This window comes from Ogataea philodendri, assembly GCF_020536065.1.
Source record: "Ogataea philodendri strain CBS6075 chromosome Unknown scaffold1, whole genome shotgun sequence".
Classification (NCBI taxonomy): Eukaryota; Fungi; Ascomycota; class Pichiomycetes; order Pichiales; family Pichiaceae; genus Ogataea; species Ogataea philodendri.
In genome coordinates, this window is record NW_025763889.1 from 487421 (window position 1) to 505397 (window position 17977).

The 17977-nt window shown below is 49.1% G+C and overlaps 18 protein-coding genes across 18 annotated transcripts; 10 read left to right on the plus strand and 8 right to left on the minus strand.

Moving 5' to 3' along the window:
- Window positions 1–134: 134 nt before the first annotated feature.
- On the plus strand, window positions 135–629 carry OGAPHI_002115 (uncharacterized protein; the record flags this gene model as incomplete). The annotated part of the gene is made up of 1 exon (XM_046202950.1): window positions 135–629. The coding sequence occupies one exon, from the start codon at window positions 135–137 to the stop codon at window positions 627–629; it is 495 nt and encodes a 164-aa protein (XP_046062775.1).
- OGAPHI_002116 (uncharacterized protein) lies at window positions 177–2386 on the minus strand (the record flags this gene model as incomplete). The annotated part of the gene is made up of 5 exons (XM_046202951.1): window positions 177–611; window positions 679–928; window positions 1376–1573; window positions 1718–2010; window positions 2294–2386. The coding sequence occupies 5 exons, from the start codon at window positions 2384–2386 to the stop codon at window positions 177–179; spliced, it is 1269 nt and encodes a 422-aa protein (XP_046062776.1).
- Window positions 689–2338, plus strand: OGAPHI_002117 (uncharacterized protein; the record flags this gene model as incomplete). Its single annotated transcript, XM_046202952.1, has 1 exon — window positions 689–2338. One exon carries the CDS (start codon window positions 689–691, stop codon window positions 2336–2338), a length of 1650 nt encoding a protein of 549 aa, XP_046062777.1.
- Window positions 2387–2723: 337 nt separating the features above from the next.
- OGAPHI_002118 (uncharacterized protein) lies at window positions 2724–3797 on the plus strand (the record flags this gene model as incomplete). Its single annotated transcript, XM_046202954.1, has 1 exon — window positions 2724–3797. The coding sequence occupies one exon, from the start codon at window positions 2724–2726 to the stop codon at window positions 3795–3797; it is 1074 nt and encodes a 357-aa protein (XP_046062778.1).
- On the minus strand, window positions 2948–3667 carry OGAPHI_002119 (uncharacterized protein; the record flags this gene model as incomplete). The annotated part of the gene is made up of 2 exons (XM_046202955.1): window positions 2948–3104; window positions 3543–3667. The coding sequence occupies 2 exons, from the start codon at window positions 3665–3667 to the stop codon at window positions 2948–2950; spliced, it is 282 nt and encodes a 93-aa protein (XP_046062779.1).
- A 263-nt stretch (window positions 3798–4060) lies between the features above and the next one.
- On the plus strand, window positions 4061–5449 carry OGAPHI_002120 (uncharacterized protein; the record flags this gene model as incomplete). The annotated part of the gene is made up of 1 exon (XM_046202956.1): window positions 4061–5449. One exon carries the CDS (start codon window positions 4061–4063, stop codon window positions 5447–5449), a length of 1389 nt encoding a protein of 462 aa, XP_046062780.1.
- On the minus strand, window positions 4111–4425 carry OGAPHI_002121 (uncharacterized protein; the record flags this gene model as incomplete). Its single annotated transcript, XM_046202957.1, has 2 exons — window positions 4111–4291; window positions 4358–4425. 2 exons carry the CDS (start codon window positions 4423–4425, stop codon window positions 4111–4113), a joined length of 249 nt encoding a protein of 82 aa, XP_046062781.1.
- A 101-nt stretch (window positions 5450–5550) lies between the features above and the next one.
- On the plus strand, window positions 5551–7284 carry OGAPHI_002122 (uncharacterized protein; the record flags this gene model as incomplete). Its single annotated transcript, XM_046202958.1, has 2 exons — window positions 5551–6128; window positions 6399–7284. The coding sequence occupies 2 exons, from the start codon at window positions 5551–5553 to the stop codon at window positions 7282–7284; spliced, it is 1464 nt and encodes a 487-aa protein (XP_046062782.1).
- OGAPHI_002123 (uncharacterized protein) lies at window positions 6531–7665 on the minus strand (the record flags this gene model as incomplete). The annotated part of the gene is made up of 2 exons (XM_046202959.1): window positions 6531–7225; window positions 7593–7665. 2 exons carry the CDS (start codon window positions 7663–7665, stop codon window positions 6531–6533), a joined length of 768 nt encoding a protein of 255 aa, XP_046062783.1.
- OGAPHI_002124 (uncharacterized protein) lies at window positions 7628–9106 on the plus strand (the record flags this gene model as incomplete). The annotated part of the gene is made up of 1 exon (XM_046202960.1): window positions 7628–9106. The coding sequence occupies one exon, from the start codon at window positions 7628–7630 to the stop codon at window positions 9104–9106; it is 1479 nt and encodes a 492-aa protein (XP_046062784.1).
- On the minus strand, window positions 8071–9639 carry OGAPHI_002125 (uncharacterized protein; the record flags this gene model as incomplete). Its single annotated transcript, XM_046202961.1, has 2 exons — window positions 8071–9015; window positions 9574–9639. The coding sequence occupies 2 exons, from the start codon at window positions 9637–9639 to the stop codon at window positions 8071–8073; spliced, it is 1011 nt and encodes a 336-aa protein (XP_046062785.1).
- OGAPHI_002126 (uncharacterized protein) lies at window positions 9377–10864 on the plus strand (the record flags this gene model as incomplete). Its single annotated transcript, XM_046202962.1, has 1 exon — window positions 9377–10864. One exon carries the CDS (start codon window positions 9377–9379, stop codon window positions 10862–10864), a length of 1488 nt encoding a protein of 495 aa, XP_046062786.1.
- Window positions 10441–10761, minus strand: OGAPHI_002127 (uncharacterized protein; the record flags this gene model as incomplete). Its single annotated transcript, XM_046202963.1, has 1 exon — window positions 10441–10761. The coding sequence occupies one exon, from the start codon at window positions 10759–10761 to the stop codon at window positions 10441–10443; it is 321 nt and encodes a 106-aa protein (XP_046062787.1).
- Window positions 10865–10985: 121 nt separating the features above from the next.
- OGAPHI_002128 (uncharacterized protein) lies at window positions 10986–11404 on the plus strand (the record flags this gene model as incomplete). Its single annotated transcript, XM_046202965.1, has 2 exons — window positions 10986–11126; window positions 11243–11404. The coding sequence occupies 2 exons, from the start codon at window positions 10986–10988 to the stop codon at window positions 11402–11404; spliced, it is 303 nt and encodes a 100-aa protein (XP_046062788.1).
- On the minus strand, window positions 11215–16579 carry OGAPHI_002129 (uncharacterized protein; the record flags this gene model as incomplete). Its single annotated transcript, XM_046202966.1, has 4 exons — window positions 11215–11327; window positions 11488–14222; window positions 14327–15867; window positions 16127–16579. 4 exons carry the CDS (start codon window positions 16577–16579, stop codon window positions 11215–11217), a joined length of 4842 nt encoding a protein of 1613 aa, XP_046062789.1.
- On the plus strand, window positions 11814–12038 carry OGAPHI_002130 (uncharacterized protein; the record flags this gene model as incomplete). The annotated part of the gene is made up of 1 exon (XM_046202967.1): window positions 11814–12038. One exon carries the CDS (start codon window positions 11814–11816, stop codon window positions 12036–12038), a length of 225 nt encoding a protein of 74 aa, XP_046062790.1.
- A 206-nt stretch (window positions 16580–16785) lies between the features above and the next one.
- OGAPHI_002131 (uncharacterized protein) lies at window positions 16786–17199 on the minus strand (the record flags this gene model as incomplete). Its single annotated transcript, XM_046202968.1, has 1 exon — window positions 16786–17199. The coding sequence occupies one exon, from the start codon at window positions 17197–17199 to the stop codon at window positions 16786–16788; it is 414 nt and encodes a 137-aa protein (XP_046062791.1).
- On the plus strand, window positions 16808–17947 carry OGAPHI_002132 (uncharacterized protein; the record flags this gene model as incomplete). The annotated part of the gene is made up of 1 exon (XM_046202969.1): window positions 16808–17947. The coding sequence occupies one exon, from the start codon at window positions 16808–16810 to the stop codon at window positions 17945–17947; it is 1140 nt and encodes a 379-aa protein (XP_046062792.1).
- Between the last annotated feature and the right edge of the window lie 30 nt (window positions 17948–17977).

Genomic DNA, 17977 nt, shown 5'->3' on the forward strand with positions numbered 1-17977 from the left:
GACTTTAAAAAGATAGGCTATGTCGATGAGGAGGTGGCTGTAGCAAAATAGTACGCTGACGGCTAATTTACGCGACCCGGCTGGTATATATAGGGGTTGGTGGCGATTCTGGACAGTCTGTTGAGTTTTGCATCATGGTTCAAAGAGGTGACAGATTTCCTATCAACGTTGACAGTCTATTCTACTCGTCCCCAGAAGGCGAGCCTAAGCCGTTCGATCTCAAGACCACCACCAAGAGCAAGAAGTTTGTTGTTGTGAGTGTTCCTGGAGCCTTCACTCCCCCTTGCACCAACCAGCATCTGCCAGAGTATGTTAAGAAAGTGCAGAGTTTTGCAACCAAGGGAGTTGATTTCATCATTATTTTGACGCAAAACGATCCGTTTGTGCTCAAAGCATGGAAGGAGAAGCTTGGAGCCAGCTCCAACAAGCTGATCTTTGTTTCTGACCCTCAGCTCGAGTTGACCAAGAAATTGGCTCCGCCAATCGACCTGAGCGATCTCGGACTCGGAAAACGGTCCAGCAGACTGGCATTGATTGTCAACAGAAGCGGAATCGTCGAGTTTGTGGCCAACGAAAACGGCGGCGACGTCAACGTGTCCACGGCCACCAAACTATTGGCCAAGCTGTAGCTGGTTATAATAAGTAATTAGTTAAGGAATTTTTCGTTTAAAATATTACATACACTTTTATGTCCAGCGACACTGAGAACCCTTGGGTGGACTCTGCTCCTGTTGCGAGCTCGAGCTCGAGCCTGGAGGTTGCGAAGCCCGATCCAGCCTCGTTTGTGATTGGCTTGTGCATCGTGGACTTCGACCACGTCAAGGGTCCCGAAATAGAGTACTGGTTAGACGATAAAACCAACGAGTACAACCAGGCGTCGATGGCGGCGAAGTTTTCGAAAATATGGCCCCAGCTGCCGTTCCAGGGTCTTCCGGACGGTGCGCATCTGTTTGACGAAACGTTTACGAACTTTACGCTGGTTTACGACGAAAAACTACAAACCTGTCCGCCATTGCCTGCTGAACAGACGTCTTCCGAAACCAACCTGATCACGCTGTTTGGGTGTGCGTGTGTGCGCCAATTGAACAGCAACGAGCTTCAGGACGGCGCAGACTTCAAAAGATCCGTGATCCAGAAGAGCGTTGTTCTGATAACACGATACCCTATCCCCATACAACTAAAGGAGAAACTGAGCATAATTACCACGAGTTACTTCAACCAGCATGATTTCCACGACAAATCGATCATCAAGGCGCTTTACGACAACCTGGCCATCGTGTACAACTCGCACGGGTTCGAGGTCGAGGACGACGACCTGTACGACACCGTTGTTAACCCGGCCAGCACCAAGATCATCAAGGAGAGCGATTTCTACACGGGTTTGAACCTCAAGGAGCTGGTCACCATGTTCAAGCGCAATCTGCTTGTCATTTTCAAAGGCGTGCTGCTCGAGCAGCGCATTTTGGTGTACTCCAAGAACCTGAACCGGCTGTCAAACTTCCAGTACTCGCTGCTATCGCTGATCCCGAACCTGCTGCTCAGTCTGTCCGATAGTGGAACGCCGTTGACAGGACTCGAGGCGGGCTCGATCGAGAAACCAACATCTCTACGGAGCAGCGATCGACACTCGATGCTGGCCTTTATGGGGCTCCCGTTGCAGATCTTCAGCAAAGGCGGGTTTTTCCAGCCGTACCTGACCCTGCAACAAATGGACTACCTCACAAACCCAAACACCAAATGGTATCTTGTTGGGTGCTCGAACGATATCATTTTGGACCAAAAGTCCAGACTCGCAGATCTGGTGGTGAATCTCGACGACTCAAGTGTGGAAATTGTCGATGCCTCACTTAAAGATAAGCTTGCTCTTAGTGCCACAGATCGCAGATTTATTGACAGCCTGAGCGAAGAGGTGCTTGCCACAGATGACACCACAGTGAACCTGGCCAACAGCCCGATGGATTCGCAATCGTACCGAGGAGGAGACGACTTTATCAGGTACAATTTCGAAGACTATCTAATTGGGATGCTGTCGTGCCTGAAATACGATAGTTTCCGAAAAACGTCAAAGCTCGAGAACTTACACCAACTAAGCTCATTTACGAACGAGGTGGAGTATTTTGGTAATTCATTTGTGGCAGCATTTAAAGCCACAAACGCATACAGGATTTTTGACCGCGGAACCGACGATGAGCTTTTTAATTTTTTCGAGCCTAAACACGTCGGGTCCGGGATGGAGCGAACCAACGTGCTCAAGTCGTTCTTCAACAAAATCAAGGAGGACGACCGTCGGTACCTGCCGGGGATATTCAATTTCAGACGAACCGACAAGACTAGCTAGGTTTCTACATAAGACTAGGTGGTGGTCTTTTTTTTTCGAAAATTGCATGCAACCTGTGTCAAAATGGCAATTTCGGGCAGTGCGGCGGTCTGAAAGCCGTCTCATAAAAGGCACACAAAGTTTTTAGTCTGGACAAAATAGCCTTATAAGTTGGTCCTAGTAACCGGTTTAGTAGTCATTTGAAATCTCCGGCTCTCTGTTTGCGCGTTTTAAGCCAGGCGCCGTGCTGTTGACAGGTTTATCTTATCTCTTATCTGACATTTTTTTGTCGTGCAGATACTTATCTCCTCGAGATAACGGCAATAATCTGCCACAAATTAAGCAACTAGTTTTCTTGGAATTCCTCCTCTTCGCCTTCGTCCAGGACACGTTTTCTTCTTGCTTGATGCTCCAAAACGACCCATCGAACCCCGTGAACTATCCTATCCAGCCGATCCCGCCAGCCACCTCGGCCAGGATCCCGAAGGATCAGCAGGAACTGGTCCCTGTGGCTTCTGCGATCACAAAACGAAAGTACTCAACCTCCATCGACCCCCGCAACTATCTGACGGTGTTTGAATACAAGATCAACGATTCTTGGATCATATGGGACTACTATTCCGGCTTGGTTCACCTGACCGGCCTTTGGAAAGCCATCGGTAATTCCAAGGCAGATATTGTGAAACTCATCGACTCCTCGCCCGAGCTTGAGCCGGATCTCAAACGGGTCCGTGGAGGCTTTTTGAAGATCCAGGGCACCTGGATTCCGTTCGAAATAGCCCGTAAGCTGGCTTCTCGGTTTTGTTACAAGATCAGGTACGCGTTAGTGCCGATGTTCGGTGAATCCTTTGTCGACGAGTGTTTGAAACCGTACGAGAAAGGTTTCGGAATGTTGCGTTTGAAAGTCAGTGACGAAGAACTCAAGAAGAAGAGAAGTATCCGGCACAAGAGAACCACTTCGAACGGCTCGATCTCGACCGCGGCAGCCAAGGTCGGCAAAAAGCCACGGTCCTCGTCTCAGGATATCGGGTATCAGAAACTGTTACCCCCTCTCTCGCCAGACATCATTTCTCGATACCAAGCTCCGAAATCCGAGTTCTTCTCTTCTACTAACCAGCCCGTGCCCACTCCGAGAGTGTTTAAGATGGAACCTATCCAGCCCAAGGCAGACGGCCTCCTGTCAGTGTTGCGGGCCGCCCAGAACTTGGACGCCAATCCTTTCTACGCCTCCACTGCACTCCGACCATCCTCCACGCCGCTGTCGTCCTCGTCCACGACGTACTCGTCATCCTCCTCGGTTTCTTCTGCGGAATTCCCGATCAGTCCTATCGCCTCCTCAGCTTCGCTCATGCAATCGCAGTATCAGTATCAATATCCTCCTCGGGCCCTTGAAACTTCTTTCCGCTCCAAGCTAGAAGCTCCAGCAGCCTCCGAAACTGATATAAAGCGAAAAATGAGTATCAGCGATCTACTTATATAACTACTATTTGAATTCACCTCTTTGTCTAGCTATCCCTAAATAAAATTAAGGCTGTGCTGGTTTCAATTCCAGTTCCGCCAGGTCCCCTCCGGTAGGTAACAAACAATTTGATTAAATAGGCTTTTTTGCCTGCACAATTTCAAATTATATTCCGCCACCAACGCGCTCCAAAGCTTTGTCACCGCTGAATCGAACCCTTAGCTCATCAATTTGCACCTGTCAAGCTTCCTGCCCGGTTTTGAGTCCGCCTTCTATCGCGTCGGATGCTTTCTGAATCATTTGTCACACTCTTGACCAGTGACGGGCTTTCGTATCAGCAAATCACGTTTCTCACGTTCCAGGCTGTTGTTGAGGTTGTTCTTATCTGTTTATCGGGTTTTTGGGCCGCCAGAACGGGTCTTTTAAATAATGAAGCAACCAAAGTCATTTCGAGGCTCAATGTTGACCTTTTCACGCCAGCCCTTATCTTTACCAAACTCGCATCTTCCTTGTCGCTGAAGAAGCTTCTCGAGGTTATCATCATCCCGATCCTCTATGCCATCACAACCGGTGTTTCATACGTCGCCTCCTTGTGGACTTCTAGCGTATTGGGCTTATCAGAGCCCGAATCCAATTTCGTGACAGCCATGGCTGTTTTTGGCAACTCAAACTCTTTGCCCGTCTCTCTCACGCTAGCGCTTGCTTACACTCTTCCGGGACTCGAATGGGACGATGTCGAGGACGACTCTCCGGACCAGATCGCGTCCAGGGGACTTATTTATCTGCTTATATTCCAGCAACTGGGCCAAATGCTCAGATGGTCCTGGGGATACAACAGCTTACTGAAAAAACAGCAACCACTTTTGCTCCCCATCGAAAGCCCCGATTCGGATCCTGAACGTCAAGCTTTAACACCAGATAGACCTTCGAGTTACGGCTCTGTGGTGGACCAACCCCAGGAGGAAGAAAGATTGCTTTCTCCCCCGCCCAACGCTGACGGCAGATGGAGCGAAGGATCTTCGATTTCTTCGCACGAAACAATATCCAAAGGCGGTGGAGTCGAAGAGGAAACTGAGAACCAAGACACGTCTGTGGAAACTGTTCCCAGACCGATTGTGGTGCGAGTCTTTTTGAAATTCTTGTCCGCCATGAATCCTCCTCTTTGGGCCATGCTTATCTCCGTGATCGTGGCTAGTATACCGCAAATCAGATACGAGTTTTACGAGCGGAACGGTTTCATCCAAAACACAGTGGCCAATGCCATCAAACAGCTGGGATCGGTGTCTATTCCACTGATCTTGGTGGTTTTGGGAGCCAACCTGGCCCCATCGTCAGAAATCCCACCAGCATGTCCCAACTACTCAAAAATGATCTTTGGATCTCTTATTTCCCGGATGGTGCTACCGTCTATTGTTCTGCTGCCGGTGATCACGTTTGCAGTCAAGTACATCAGTTTGAGCATTTTAGACGACCCAATTTTCCTGGTGACATCATTTTTACTGATTACGTCTCCGCCAGCTATCCAGCTTTCGCAGATCTGCCAGCTGAACGAGATTTACCAGAAAGAGATGGCCGGCGTCTTGTTTTACGGATACGTTATCCTGACGCTTCCCGTTACTATCGTGATTGTTGTTTCTGCTTTAGAGTGTTTGAAATGGGCCAAGCCGTTGTAGCTTAGTCTGCCAATTTGGCCCCGGTCGAGTATATACAAAAAAAAAAGAAATGTCACAATTTATTTTAGCATGGGTACTATCTGGCCTTAAGAAGCTACGATATGAGTAAAGAAAGGAAAATAGCGCTTGTCGGAGCCAGAGCCGTGGGAAAGTCGTCGCTATCGACGCAGTTTGCCGAGGAGCAGTTCAACGATCATTATTTCCCCACCATCGAGAACCAGCTCAAGAAACAGATCAAGCACCAAGGAATAGACTATTCGTTGGAAATCATGGACACTGCTGGTCAGGATGAGTTTTCCACGCTACATAATAAGCTTCTGATTGGAGTTCATGGGTACATGTTGGTGTACTCGATTAATTCCAGACAATCTTTCGAGATGCTGGGTATTGTGCGAGACAAGATTTTGGACGGTTTGGGAATCAGTTCTTTGGAAGACGGACCACCTATCGTGATTGTGGGTAACAAGAGCGATTTAAAGATACAGAGACAGGTCTCAGAACAGGAGTTGAAAGAGTTGGCCAAGAGTTTTGGAGACGTTCCTTATTTTGAGTGTTCGGCGAAACAGAATTACAACGTTCACAAGGCTTTCACATCTATCATAGAACAAATCGAAAAAGGAGAGAAGCCAAAGGACGAAGAGGAAGAGAAAGAAGAAAAACCTGGCGCTTGCGCTGTTATGTAAATAATAGGGATATTTTTATAGAGGTGAAAAACGGTGGGGCAAAAAAAAAAAAGAGTTAGCAAGTGAGCAGCACTATCTATTAAGAAGAACCGTATTTTATTGAATTGAGCATGTCTGAGTATAAATTCACTTGGTAAGTATCTTTTAGTGGTGAAGTAATTGGTATGACTAACAATTAGGCCATCTGGACCGAAAACAGTCATTCTGACTGGAACATTCGATAACTGGTCTCAATCTTTGCCTTTAATTAAACAAAGCGATGGAAGCTTCTCATTGACCTTCCCATTGCCAACAGATACCGATAAACTGTACTTTAAGTTTGTTGTTGACGGCGATTGGACTACCAGCGAGGAATACAAGCTAGAGACCGACGAGTCAGGCAACGCCAACAACGTTCTCTACACAAAGGATGTTGTTTCTACCGAAGATACAAAAAGCGCCAAAATTCCCGAGGCTGGAGGACTTTCTGTTCCACTGGCTGCTGGTGTTGCTGGTGCTACTGGCGCTGTTGGCGCTGCTGGAATTGCTGCTTCAGGCAAGGACAAGGAGGCAGAGCCTGTTAAGGAGGCAGAGCCTGTTAAGACGGCCGTTAAGGAGCCCGAGACCGAGCTTAAGCCTACCGTTCTGCCTTCATCTGAGGGCAAGCAGACCACTCTGGGTGAACCAGGTATTGTTGTTCCTTCAGACCCACACTCTATTTCAGCCTTTTCTGAAATTAGAACTGTGGACCCAAAGGTTTTGAACCAGCGTGCTGCTGCTGCCAGCACCGCAGAGCCTACTGAGACCACTACCGAGAAGGCCGCTGAACCTGTTGCGGAACCAATTGCGGAACCAACTGCGGAACCAACTACTGAAACTAAGCCAGTTGAGACGCCTACCGAGCCAACCACCGAGTCGAACACGGAACCAGCCACTGCGGCCGAAACCGTGGCCACCACGGCCAGCCCAACCTCGGAGACTGACAGCAAGAAGACCAAGTACGTCAAGAAGGTTGTTTCCAAGGTGAAGAAAGAGGAGGCCTCTCCTTCACCTGCAGCAGCGGAAAAAACTAGCACTCCTGCTGCTTCCAAACCAAAGGCTAAGTCTTCGAGCACTCCTGCTCCAAAAGAAAAGACCGGGTTTTTCTCGAAGCTCAAGAAGGCTCTGAAATGAGTTGTTTGTTGCTACATGGCCCCCGAATCTTTGTCCCGGGTGCGGGCCGTGTCAATTGAATGTAATATCAATCAACACCTGTTGGGGAATCTTTTGTAAGCTAGTATAGGTAAAGCGAATGTTTTAGTATTGTTAACAAGCGAAACACACCACAATAGCCGCCCGCAAACGAATCTCTGTCAAAACCTCGCAAATAGGCGTCAAACCACCAATTCCATTCCAGTTCTTAAATTAGATTGCTTGATTCCTAATCCGGAAATCCTGTCGATCACCATATGCAATTAATATTTCAGAACAGATTTTTTTACAATAGAACAGGACTGTTTGCCCTGTGGCCCAATATATGATTCCCAGTTTCAAAGAGTCGTCCGCTCCAATCATGCTGGTTTGGGTTTTTCAACTGACTCTGGCAATGGCGGCCGAACAGTCGCTGTGTTCGTCTGAAAACACTGGCTCTGTGACTACTAATTATACATGGATGTCAAGTGCTAAGTGTTCCGACTTTTGCCAGGGCTACAACTACGGGATCTTGCAAGGCAAAAATTGCTGGTGCTCCAATGATGCCCCCGATGATACAGTGAGCATGAGCAACTGCGACTCGTTCTGTCCTGGCTACTCGTATGAGAACTGTGGTGGAGACGGTTATTATGGATACATCCAACTTGGAACGAGCACAGCCAGTTCGTCCGATTCTGGCGAATCTAGCAGCTCGGACGAGTCCTCCAGCACTTCGTCAGTCTCCAGCTCCTCTACGGCAGAGCCTTCGTCAACGGAGTCCTCCACCACCTATTTCTGGGATCCTGAAACGGCCTCAAGCAGCTCCCAATCAAGTTCGTCAGAATCGAGCACCTCCGCTAGCTCCTCCACAACGTCCTCGTCGGAAAGCTCCTCAACCTCCGTCGCGCAAACGACCACCTCGTCCTCTGTGTCGTCCTCCGAGTCGCCTACTTCGTCGACCGCATCGGAGTCCTCCTCAAGTACATCTTCCATTGATAGCTCCACCACATCGAGCTCTTCCACCCCTTCCTCCTCCACAACCGAGTCCTCGTCGTCAACAAGCTCGTCTTCTAGCTCCATCACCTCGTCTAGCTCTACAACAAGTTCTTCGACCACCTCATCGTCGTCGTCCTCATCATCATCCGCTTCTTCGTCCTCCTCTTCCACTTCCTCCTCATCATCCATCCACTCGGTCATCACCTCCACCTCATCCTTCCTCACCTCCACACAGGGATCCGGAGTCGCAACTGCATATGTAACCACCATGATCAAAACCACAATCACATACACCCCTTCGTCAACTGCAGACTCCAGTTCCCCATCGTCCACGAACGACCCGTCCGGCTCCCGCTCCGGAAACACGTCCAACGGAACCGGGAAATCGGACTCCTTCTTCGACCACAAGGGAAAAGTCGCTGGTGTGTTCACCGTGGTCGGGCTTGTCGCTCTGGCCCTGCTGCTGCTTCTAGCATTCTTCCTCAGAAAAATGTACAGAAACAAGACCAAGGGTGCCATTGCCATCGAATCGGACGCAGAAAGCTTTGAGAAACCGGTCATCATCAGCACGATGCCAAAATCCCCAACACCACCGTCTCCTCCGCCGTCTGCTACCAAACGGGCCTCTGTGTTCTCTCTCCACCGGAAAACACAGTCTGTGCCAAACACGAACTCCCGAACTCCAACGGTCGACCAAACCGTCATGGTCGACCAACGTCTGGACCCCCACAACGAGCTCTACGACCATAATAATTTCTCCACAAGGAGCCTTAGCGACCAGGTCGACTACAGTCGTAAAGTGCTCAAGGTCGCCAACCCGGACACCTAGTAGGTGCGAGGTGTGCCGATGAGGCTCAGATTCCCGCATCCAGCCTTTCCCCATACTAATACTCAAGGATTACCACGAGCGAGCCCTGGCCGTGGCATGCCGATCTCTGGCCCAGGTTTCGGCGTCTAGCCCAAGTTATTCAACTTGCACTGTTGTTAATTATGTACCAACGCGCATCTTATTTATGCCAAGAAATTTGAAGTGGTCATATAAAGTAAGGCAATTCCGCATTTTTTTCAACCTCTTTTTTTGTTTAGCACTATTTGTCTAATGAGTAAATCCACTTTGAACGTCCACCCTGTGGCGTACTTGAATGCCGACTCCGACCTTAGAACCCAAGGCGAGCGGTCGAATGCCACCAAATCGAATTTCACCGAGTCCACGGGATCCCCGTTGGGCTCCATGTCCTCTTCCTACACAGAGGTTTCTTCCGGGCCAGACTCCCCTCCTGACACTCAACCAGCAACCTCTCCATCCATGAAGCAGTCTGCCAGCACATCGTCAGCCACATTGGGTACCATGTTGCCAAACATCTCGTCTCTGGACGCCGTTTGCAACTCCTTTGACACTCAGCCAAGATACTTGTATCCTTCGCTAAGACCCCACGTTCCGCAAATCCCACAACTTCCTTCACTTGCCCTCCAAACACCCCCACGCATGCAGTCTGCTCCACCAAAATCCGACGACGAAGGTCCGCTCCAGTGCAAGTGGAAAGGCTGTTCCCAGTACTGCGATGACGCAAAATCGCTATACCAACATTTGTGTGACACGCACGTTGGCCGCAAGTCAAACAAAAATTTGGAGCTCAGCTGCCAGTGGGAAGACTGCCAGGTCGTCACCATCAAGAGAGACCATATTACATCCCACATCCGTGTGCACATCCCGCTAAAACCATACGCATGTGATCAATGTTCAAAGAAATTCAAGAGACCGCAAGACTTGAAAAAACACGCAAAGACACACTTCGAAGACTCTCGCAAAAACGCATCCAAGCGCGAAAAACAGATGTACGAGCAAATGAGAGGCAACTGGAACTATAACTACCCTGTTTTCGACCACTCGCCTCTTCCTCACCCGTACGCTTTACCCCCACCTCCACCTCCACCACACCAGTTTGAAAACAGAAAGCGCAAGTTGGACTTTGCATGGAACGTTCCGTCGCTTTATGACGATCTGAAGCGGTCCAAGTTCCAGCCCGTGTACAACTCGGACGTTGCCGGTAAGCTGAACGGCTTCGATGGTTCTCGTCCGGCGTTTGACCACTCCCTGCCTCCGCTTCAAAACACGAGATTTGGCGGATTCCAGTCGCAACAAGAATTGGTCGAGGCCTCTTCTTACTTCAACCACATGTCCTCTTCGATGAACATGGATCCTCTGCATCCAAAGCCGGTTTCTCTTGGAACGTTGTATCCATCGATTTCCGCAAACACCATGCCTCCGGTGAATAGATCCACGGACTCAGAGTTCGTGAGAAAGATGAACATCAGCTCCATGCAGAAGTCGACCGAGGCCGATCTCGCCGCCAAGATGGCTGCTGTTGATCTTTCCGAGCCTTCTGACGACGACGACCGTTCGAGCTTCCACCAGTCTTCCGACTCAGACTCTGAAGAGGAGGCAGACTCGGAGGTTCCTGAGTTCTTCAAACACCGTTTCATTATACAGGAGATTTCCAACTATCTCAACGAGCTGGTGGCCAGCGCAGATGTCACCGAAAGACCTGCTGCCAGACAGCCGTTATATCCTACAATGAGCGTTTAGTTTTATCTAGCTGATTTTCAATACCCGTCCCCAGTTTTTATCCATCTATACCACACCTCGCACCGCGAAGTTTAAACGGCTTCTCCAGCTTAAATAATTATTTTTAAAAGGCAAACGTACCATGCAGTCACAACCCCCCGCTACATCCCGCACCGAGACCCAAGTCCAAACGCCCGAAACCCAGAACACGCTGCGATTGGTTCCCGTGGCTGACAAGCCGAAGAAGAAGCAGCGCAACCGTGTGAGGTGGACCGAGGACGTGGTGGATAACGAATTTATGAACAAAAAGTCATCGAAAAGTAAGTACATTATGGGTTGCTTTAACTAACCGGTCTAGTATGTTGTATATTTCATCCGCATGACGAGGAGCAGTACGAGGTGGAGGAGGAAGAGTCCGAGTCGGAATCGTCGTCGTCGTCCTCTTCGTCCTCTGACGAAAGCGACCATGAGTCCAAGCCGAACGCTTACGAAAGACAGCCCAAGTATAAGCGCAAGAAGGGAGCCGAGTGCAACCACGATCACAGCCACAGCAATGTGTGATCACATGTTCACCTCCAGGTTGATCAGCGTGGTGTACACCTCCCTTGGCATCTTATACTGGACCATTCCCGCATATATCATACAGTTCCGAGACATTTGGCGGAGCGTGACTAGTCTGTCTTCCTTGGAAGCATTGGGCGAGCTGAGCTGGGGAACCTTGAGTACGTTCGAGTCGTATCCCTGCGACAGTTCGTAGAACAGTTGGGCAATGCAGCTCATCTCGATCACCAGCAAGTTTGGCACGTTCTTGGTGATGGCTTCACTAATGGTTTTGAGTTCCTGCGACTTGGCTCTGATCTTCTCCAGCTCGATGGTGGCAGAGCACGGAATCACGTTCAGTTGCTCGATCTTGATCAACAACGCAGCATAGTCCGGGTTGGCCGTCGTGAACTGCCGTCTGATCTCCACCATGTCCAGCAGAGTGCTGCACGTTTCCCGCTGTTTCACAGAAACCTTGCCCAAAATCGTTGGCGAGGCAGAATGGATCTTCATCAGTCTCTGTGCCAGCTTCACAATGTTGGTCTCTCCTTGGATCAGATCCTGGTCCAAAATATCGTCGATTGGAGTCTTGAGATCAATCGAGATCAAAAACTCCGCAAGCACACGGTTCACCAAAGTGATCACCATGTCATAGTCCTCGCTCAATTGGTACAGCAGAATGCAGTCGAAAGGTCTGCTCTCTTCGTCCGCTTTCACAGCAGCCTGTTCTGCAATTTTGTGTAAATAACTCTCTTTGTCATCCAAATAAAGCAGCTTCTTGCGCTGCTCGATTATTCCAGGCGACCGGGTTCCATCCTTGTCGATCTTTCCAAGTAGCATAACAAACTCTCTGGTTTCCAGAACCAGCTCCCGAATAGCCTCTTGGCCAATCGCGATCTGGGTCTGGCGCAACGCAGGTTTCAGACCATCGCATAGACAGATACAGAACAGGTACTCTGCTGCCACGCGCGGGTCGGAGATCTTGAAGCTGCTCGTGTAGAACCCAAGCAGTCTGGCGTAGGATATGGAAGTGAACCCGTCCGAATCAACATTCAGAAGCTTCTCTGCTTCCTGGGGCTTGTCCTCTGACACTCTCAAGAGACCAAAGTATGCCAAAGTGATAGCCAAATGAACAGCATCGATCTCGCTGGTCTCAAATAGATACTTGACGGCGTTCTCGTAAAGACCCGTCAGAATTAGTGCTTGCAGGTACATTGGGTTGTTTGCAGAAGCGTTGAACGAATCGGCACCAAATTGGAGAATTGACTGCTGGAAGTCGCTCAAAGTGTAAAACTCGGAAATTAGTTCGTCGTCGTCAAAATCGTCTTCTTGTATCAGCGATAAATGGAACCAGATCCAGTCCTCGATACTCAGAGTGATTGATGGAAGGTTCTTCTTGCTAAGATCGCATTTGCCAATCAGCTTGTAAACGGCGTATCTGAATGGGTCTGTGTCTTTGCTGAAATGCTTGAAGTATTGGTTGAACTCGTTGACTATTCTTCCTTGCAGTTCACGCGATAATCTCTTGTCGGAAGACTGACAGTAGCTCTTCAAGTAGAGCGGGAACGAGCGCTCGAGTTTCTGGAACGAGTCGTTCGACTCCGTCACCAGCTCAATTGCGTCCTCGTAACAACCCGCACGCAAAAGATAGAACAAAACAGCCCAGATTGGGTTCCCGTTCACAAACGTGAGGTTTGGAACTCTCCACTCTTTGTTCTTTCCCTTCAATGTGAGGTCCAGAAAGTTTTTCACTTTGGTCACGTTGGAAACCAACTGGTCTGAAGAAGCGGCAGTGTCCGACTTGAAGTAGAGCTCACCAATGTAGTCCAAAAATTGAGACTCCAGGAAGTATCTGCTGCGGGAGACGATTCTTTTACGCAGCGTGAGAGAGTCAAAGTCGGTGAGAGAGTTGGAACAATGGCCTTTGGCAAACCTTCTTTCAAACGCTTGGCCAGATTTCGGGTCTTCTGTCTCGCAGAAATCTCTAAGAATGAGCCATGTTTCGTTTAGTTGCTTAGATCTCGATCCCAGCTCCTGCTTCGACAAATCGGCAAACACAGTTGCTAATGGGTACGACTGGCCTGCCTCTCTGGCATCGTTGAGCTCGTAAATCACATGCGCATACAGCTCGAACTTCTGTCTCAGTCCGTAAGAGGCTGTTGGGTTGGACGCTCTCGACTCTGACAGTTTCACGTCGGTGAATTCGAGCTTGGACGACAGAATGTGCTTGTTCTTTGTGTTGTTCCATATCAGTTGCTTGTCCAGACTGCTATCTGTAGCTTTCAGTTTCTTTTCTGGAGACGACGACCGGTGCGTTCCTGGTTGGGTTCTTTTCAAGAGAGTGGAAAGCGAGTTTTGGAGCTCCTTCTTTCTCTGCGTCCAGTCTATAGTTATGTTCTTGTTGACATACGAGTCAAAGTCACGAGCGGCTGTGCTCAACGACTGTTCAATAGCCGCCAGAATGGTCTCGTCCTTGCGGCTGCTAATGTAGCTCTCGATGTCGCCCATGTTGACAACGTTCGAAACATGAGTCGAGTCCAATTGACGAACATCGATCGAATCGAGCTCGCTCTGGATCTCTTCAATAGTGAACCCACTCCCAACAAGCAGGTAGTGAGCCTTGGTGTATGGGTTTGAGTCCGAGTCTGTTTTGTTGTACTTTCTCAACTCAAAAGCCTTGCGTTTGATTTCGTTGAGTCCCAAATGAATGGTGCCCACGTCGTTGAGCCGTTTCGGCAGATTTCGAGAGGCTTCTAGCAGCTCCTTCAAAGAGGTGGATGCCTTCGTTTCATTGGCCGGTTTCACTCCAGGCAAGGGATTTTGCACCATCTTGGAAAAGCTGTAAACAATACGAGAAAAATTGTTTTCGAAGAAAATATCTGAATTACTATGTACACGTCGATCGGCGCAGATCGTCTCTAGTCAAGCTCGACTGGGATCCACCCTGGGTTTGAGAATTTCCGCTCCACTGGCGCGCTCGCAAGCTCTTTGCGGATGGTTCCATCCGGATCGATGTCCTTGAGCACCTGCTCAGTAGACCTGTCCTCGGGGACGGGGATCAGTCGAGTGTAAATTAGTCTGTCGTTAGGCACCTTTCGGTATAAATTGACCTTCTTGTCGCCTCCAGGCACTTCCTGTGGCCGTTTGTAGATGTAGTTGAAGATATTCTCTCTGATAATCACCTCTAGACCTTTGGGCACCCATATGTCAAAAATTTCATTCTCACACAGCTTTCCGGTCGGGGCAAATGACAAAAAGCCAACTCCTCGAATCACAATGTCCACGGCTCCAAAAAACGCAGGAATCACGTACCGAGACAGCTCTCCAGCGGCAGCACTGGAAACCACAAAGTTCTCTCTAAATTCAGGTCCGTGCACTGTTAAAGCGTTGACTCCCGAATTGAGGTCTGTAAATCTCAGCTCTTTGCCAGACAGACAGCTATTCACCCGCAGACCATACCCTTTCGGCGGACGCATGAAAAACATACCGCCCACGCTGAAAACTGTTTTGCCTGAAAAGAACCGTGGGCTCCGGCATAGAATAGATCTCAACTGGTGTTTGCGAGGGAGCTCTGACGGACTCCGTTTGATGGTGCTGATGCCCTGGAGTTTCTCGTTCTTGGCATATTTGTAAATTCCTCCATCTGGTGCAGTGTACCCAGGGGTGTCAATCAAATGACTCTTACGTTGCTCCAGAGGAACCCGGTAAAGGCTTCTGGTGAATAGGGGCCAGCTAATTGCCTGTGGCAGGACCATCTTTGACCCGTGCTTTCTCTCTTTCTGGTGTTCTGCAAGTTTGCGCACTAGACTGCTTTTCCCTGTGTTTGTTTCTCCAACAAAATACAATGTACCCTGTGGTAGCCGCTTGTCAAGCTCGTTGATTCCAGCCCCAGTTTTCGAACTCACACAAATCACTCTGTCCCTGTCAACTCCTGTCATCTTTCTGATTATCTTGCCAAAATACTTGCCTCCATACGAGTCCAGAAACGAGGTCCCAGTGAAAAGAAGGTCCATCTTGTTGACAACGACCCAGACATTATCCTTTCCAAAGTGCCCTATCACTTTGTTACTGACAGACAGAGGGAAGTCCTGAGCAGAGACAACATGGACAACCTTGGCTGTCTTTGGTATTTGCTTGAGAGCTTGCTCCACAGGGACAAACGGATGGTCTTCCTTTTTGTAGACATTTTGATGGACGGCTTCCCAGCATCGCAAACACACAGGTTTTCTGCCCGATCCCTTGGTTTTGTAATACTCGTGTTTCTCAGGGAGATTACCGTAGTATATTCTGAAGTTTTTTGAGAGCATTTCTTCACGCGTTAGGCCGAAATAATCTGTAATCGTGGTGGGTTTCTTGGAGCCCTTGTCGTTCTCATCGTAATGGGTGAAACCGATTTTGTCCTCGTGTTCGAACTGCAATTTGACACCGCACGAGAGACACAACAGCGGCGAGTTCTTCGTGGAGTACCAGGACGTTCGCACGAGCTGCCGAACATTTGCAGCGGCGGCGTTTTGCAGTATTCGTAACATGCAAAGTTATGAATTTTTTCTGATTTTTTTGATTTTTTTCCACAATCTGTAGATGGATGAGCTTTGATCTGTAAGTTAGGGATTATTGCATTTTTTTCGTCAAAGTGACCGACTCGATCACCTTGCGCACTTCTTTTTTGCTTCTCTCGCGCTGTTTGGCTTCATCCACCCGCCGTAGATACCCGCCAAACACCACCACCTCTGCCACCAATACGAGGATGGCTCCAAACAGGGCAATGAGCACCCGGGACGCGTCGTTGAAAATCGTCACCGAGCCTGTCCAGTACCACAGGGCGTAGGCGACGGAAACCACGCTGATCAGGATGTTGATGATTGTGGTGATCTGGTGCTTCACCTCCTTGGCCTCCTTGGAAAAGGACATATTTGTAGCTGTTCCGCTGACCGGGGCCACCATTCGCTGATACTCCTGCTCCTGCTGTTTTGCACGTAATTGTTGCATGTGTTTGAGGAATTCTGGCGATTTGGGAGGTTGAACCGGCTGGTCTTTGTAGACACTAAGGTCTTTAAGGAAAGATTCATTGGACGATTTAATGAGACAAACAAGGTCGTTATGCGATATCCAGCCTTGTTGTTTGAATTGTTCCAGGTTTTCTGGGAATTTAGACCCAATGGTGTCCAGTATCTGTTTAGTGAGCTTGTACTTCATTGGATTATTAAGTTTAATGAAAGATTAAAAATCCATCGATCAAAAGCCGTTTATAACCACCGACAATTCTCTCAAACGGTCACTGAACAACAACACAGCAACACACGCGCCAAATACCAAACAATTGGGCGTTTAATCGTTAAACTTTCACACTGGTGCTAAACAGCCAAAGTAGACAATTTCCCCCACGACAAAAAATCTGTGGTCTATAAAAACAACTCACCGAAAATGCCTAAACTTGAAGAATGGGAGATTAAGAAATATTGGCAGATCTTCAGCGGGCTCAAGCCCGTCAACAACAAACTCAGCGGCGATAAGGTGTCTGTTGTGTTCAAGAACTCGCGGTTGGACCAGGCACAGCTCGAAAAAGTGTGGGACCTCTCGGACATCGACGTTGACGGACAGTTGGACTTTGAGGAGTTCTGCATTGCAATGCGTCTGATCTTTGATCTGGTCAACGGCAACACGTCTGAATTGCCGCGCACGCTGCCGGATTGGCTGATTCCCGGCTCTAAACAGCATCTTGTCCAGGCCAACACGGCTGTTTCTGGAAACTCCAACGGGTTTGACAGCGACACCGACGACGACCTTGCTCTGAGCTCAGATTTTGACTGGTACATCTCTCCTGGCGATAAGTCCACGTACGAAAACATCTACACCTCCTCGAGCGACAGGTTCGGCCGCATCACGTTCAACTCGTTGACGGAGCTGTACAAGACGCTCAATAACGTCCCTGAGACAGACATCTCGTTCGCATGGAACCTTGTCAACCCAAAACAGTCAGAGACCATCGACAAGGACCAATGCATGGTGTTTTTGCACATCTTGAGCCAGAGATCCAGCGGCAAGAAGGTGCCTCGATCGGTGCCTCCTTCGCTTAGAGCAACGTTCAATAAGGAGACTCCTAGCTACGACATCAACAATTACCAAGGCGAGGACCTTTTTGCGTCCAAGAAACCCGCAAACACCAAACAGGCGTTTGGTGAGAGCTACCTGAACAAGATCGGTACGGGCTCTTCCAAGCTCGTGAGCAACGGAACAGACTTCAGCTCTACAGAAGACACCGACTGGGAGGAGGTGAAGTTGAGACGCGAGCTGCAGGACCTGGAGGACCTGATCAAGAAAGCCGAGGACGCAAAGAACAACAAGGGCTCTGATGAAAAGCTCGGCATCGCCAAGTACGAGTACGAGAACTTACTCAAGTACAAAGAGTCGCAGGTGGCCCAATTGGGCTCTGAGGCAGACATCGGCTCGATAGTGGCCAACATCGACGTTGTGCAGAGCCAGGTGAGCCAGCTGGAATCGTTCCTGGACCAGAAACGGTCCGAGTTGGCGGGACTGCGACAGGAGGTGGAGCAGCTGAAATAAAACACTGTGTACATTTAACGTTATTACTGG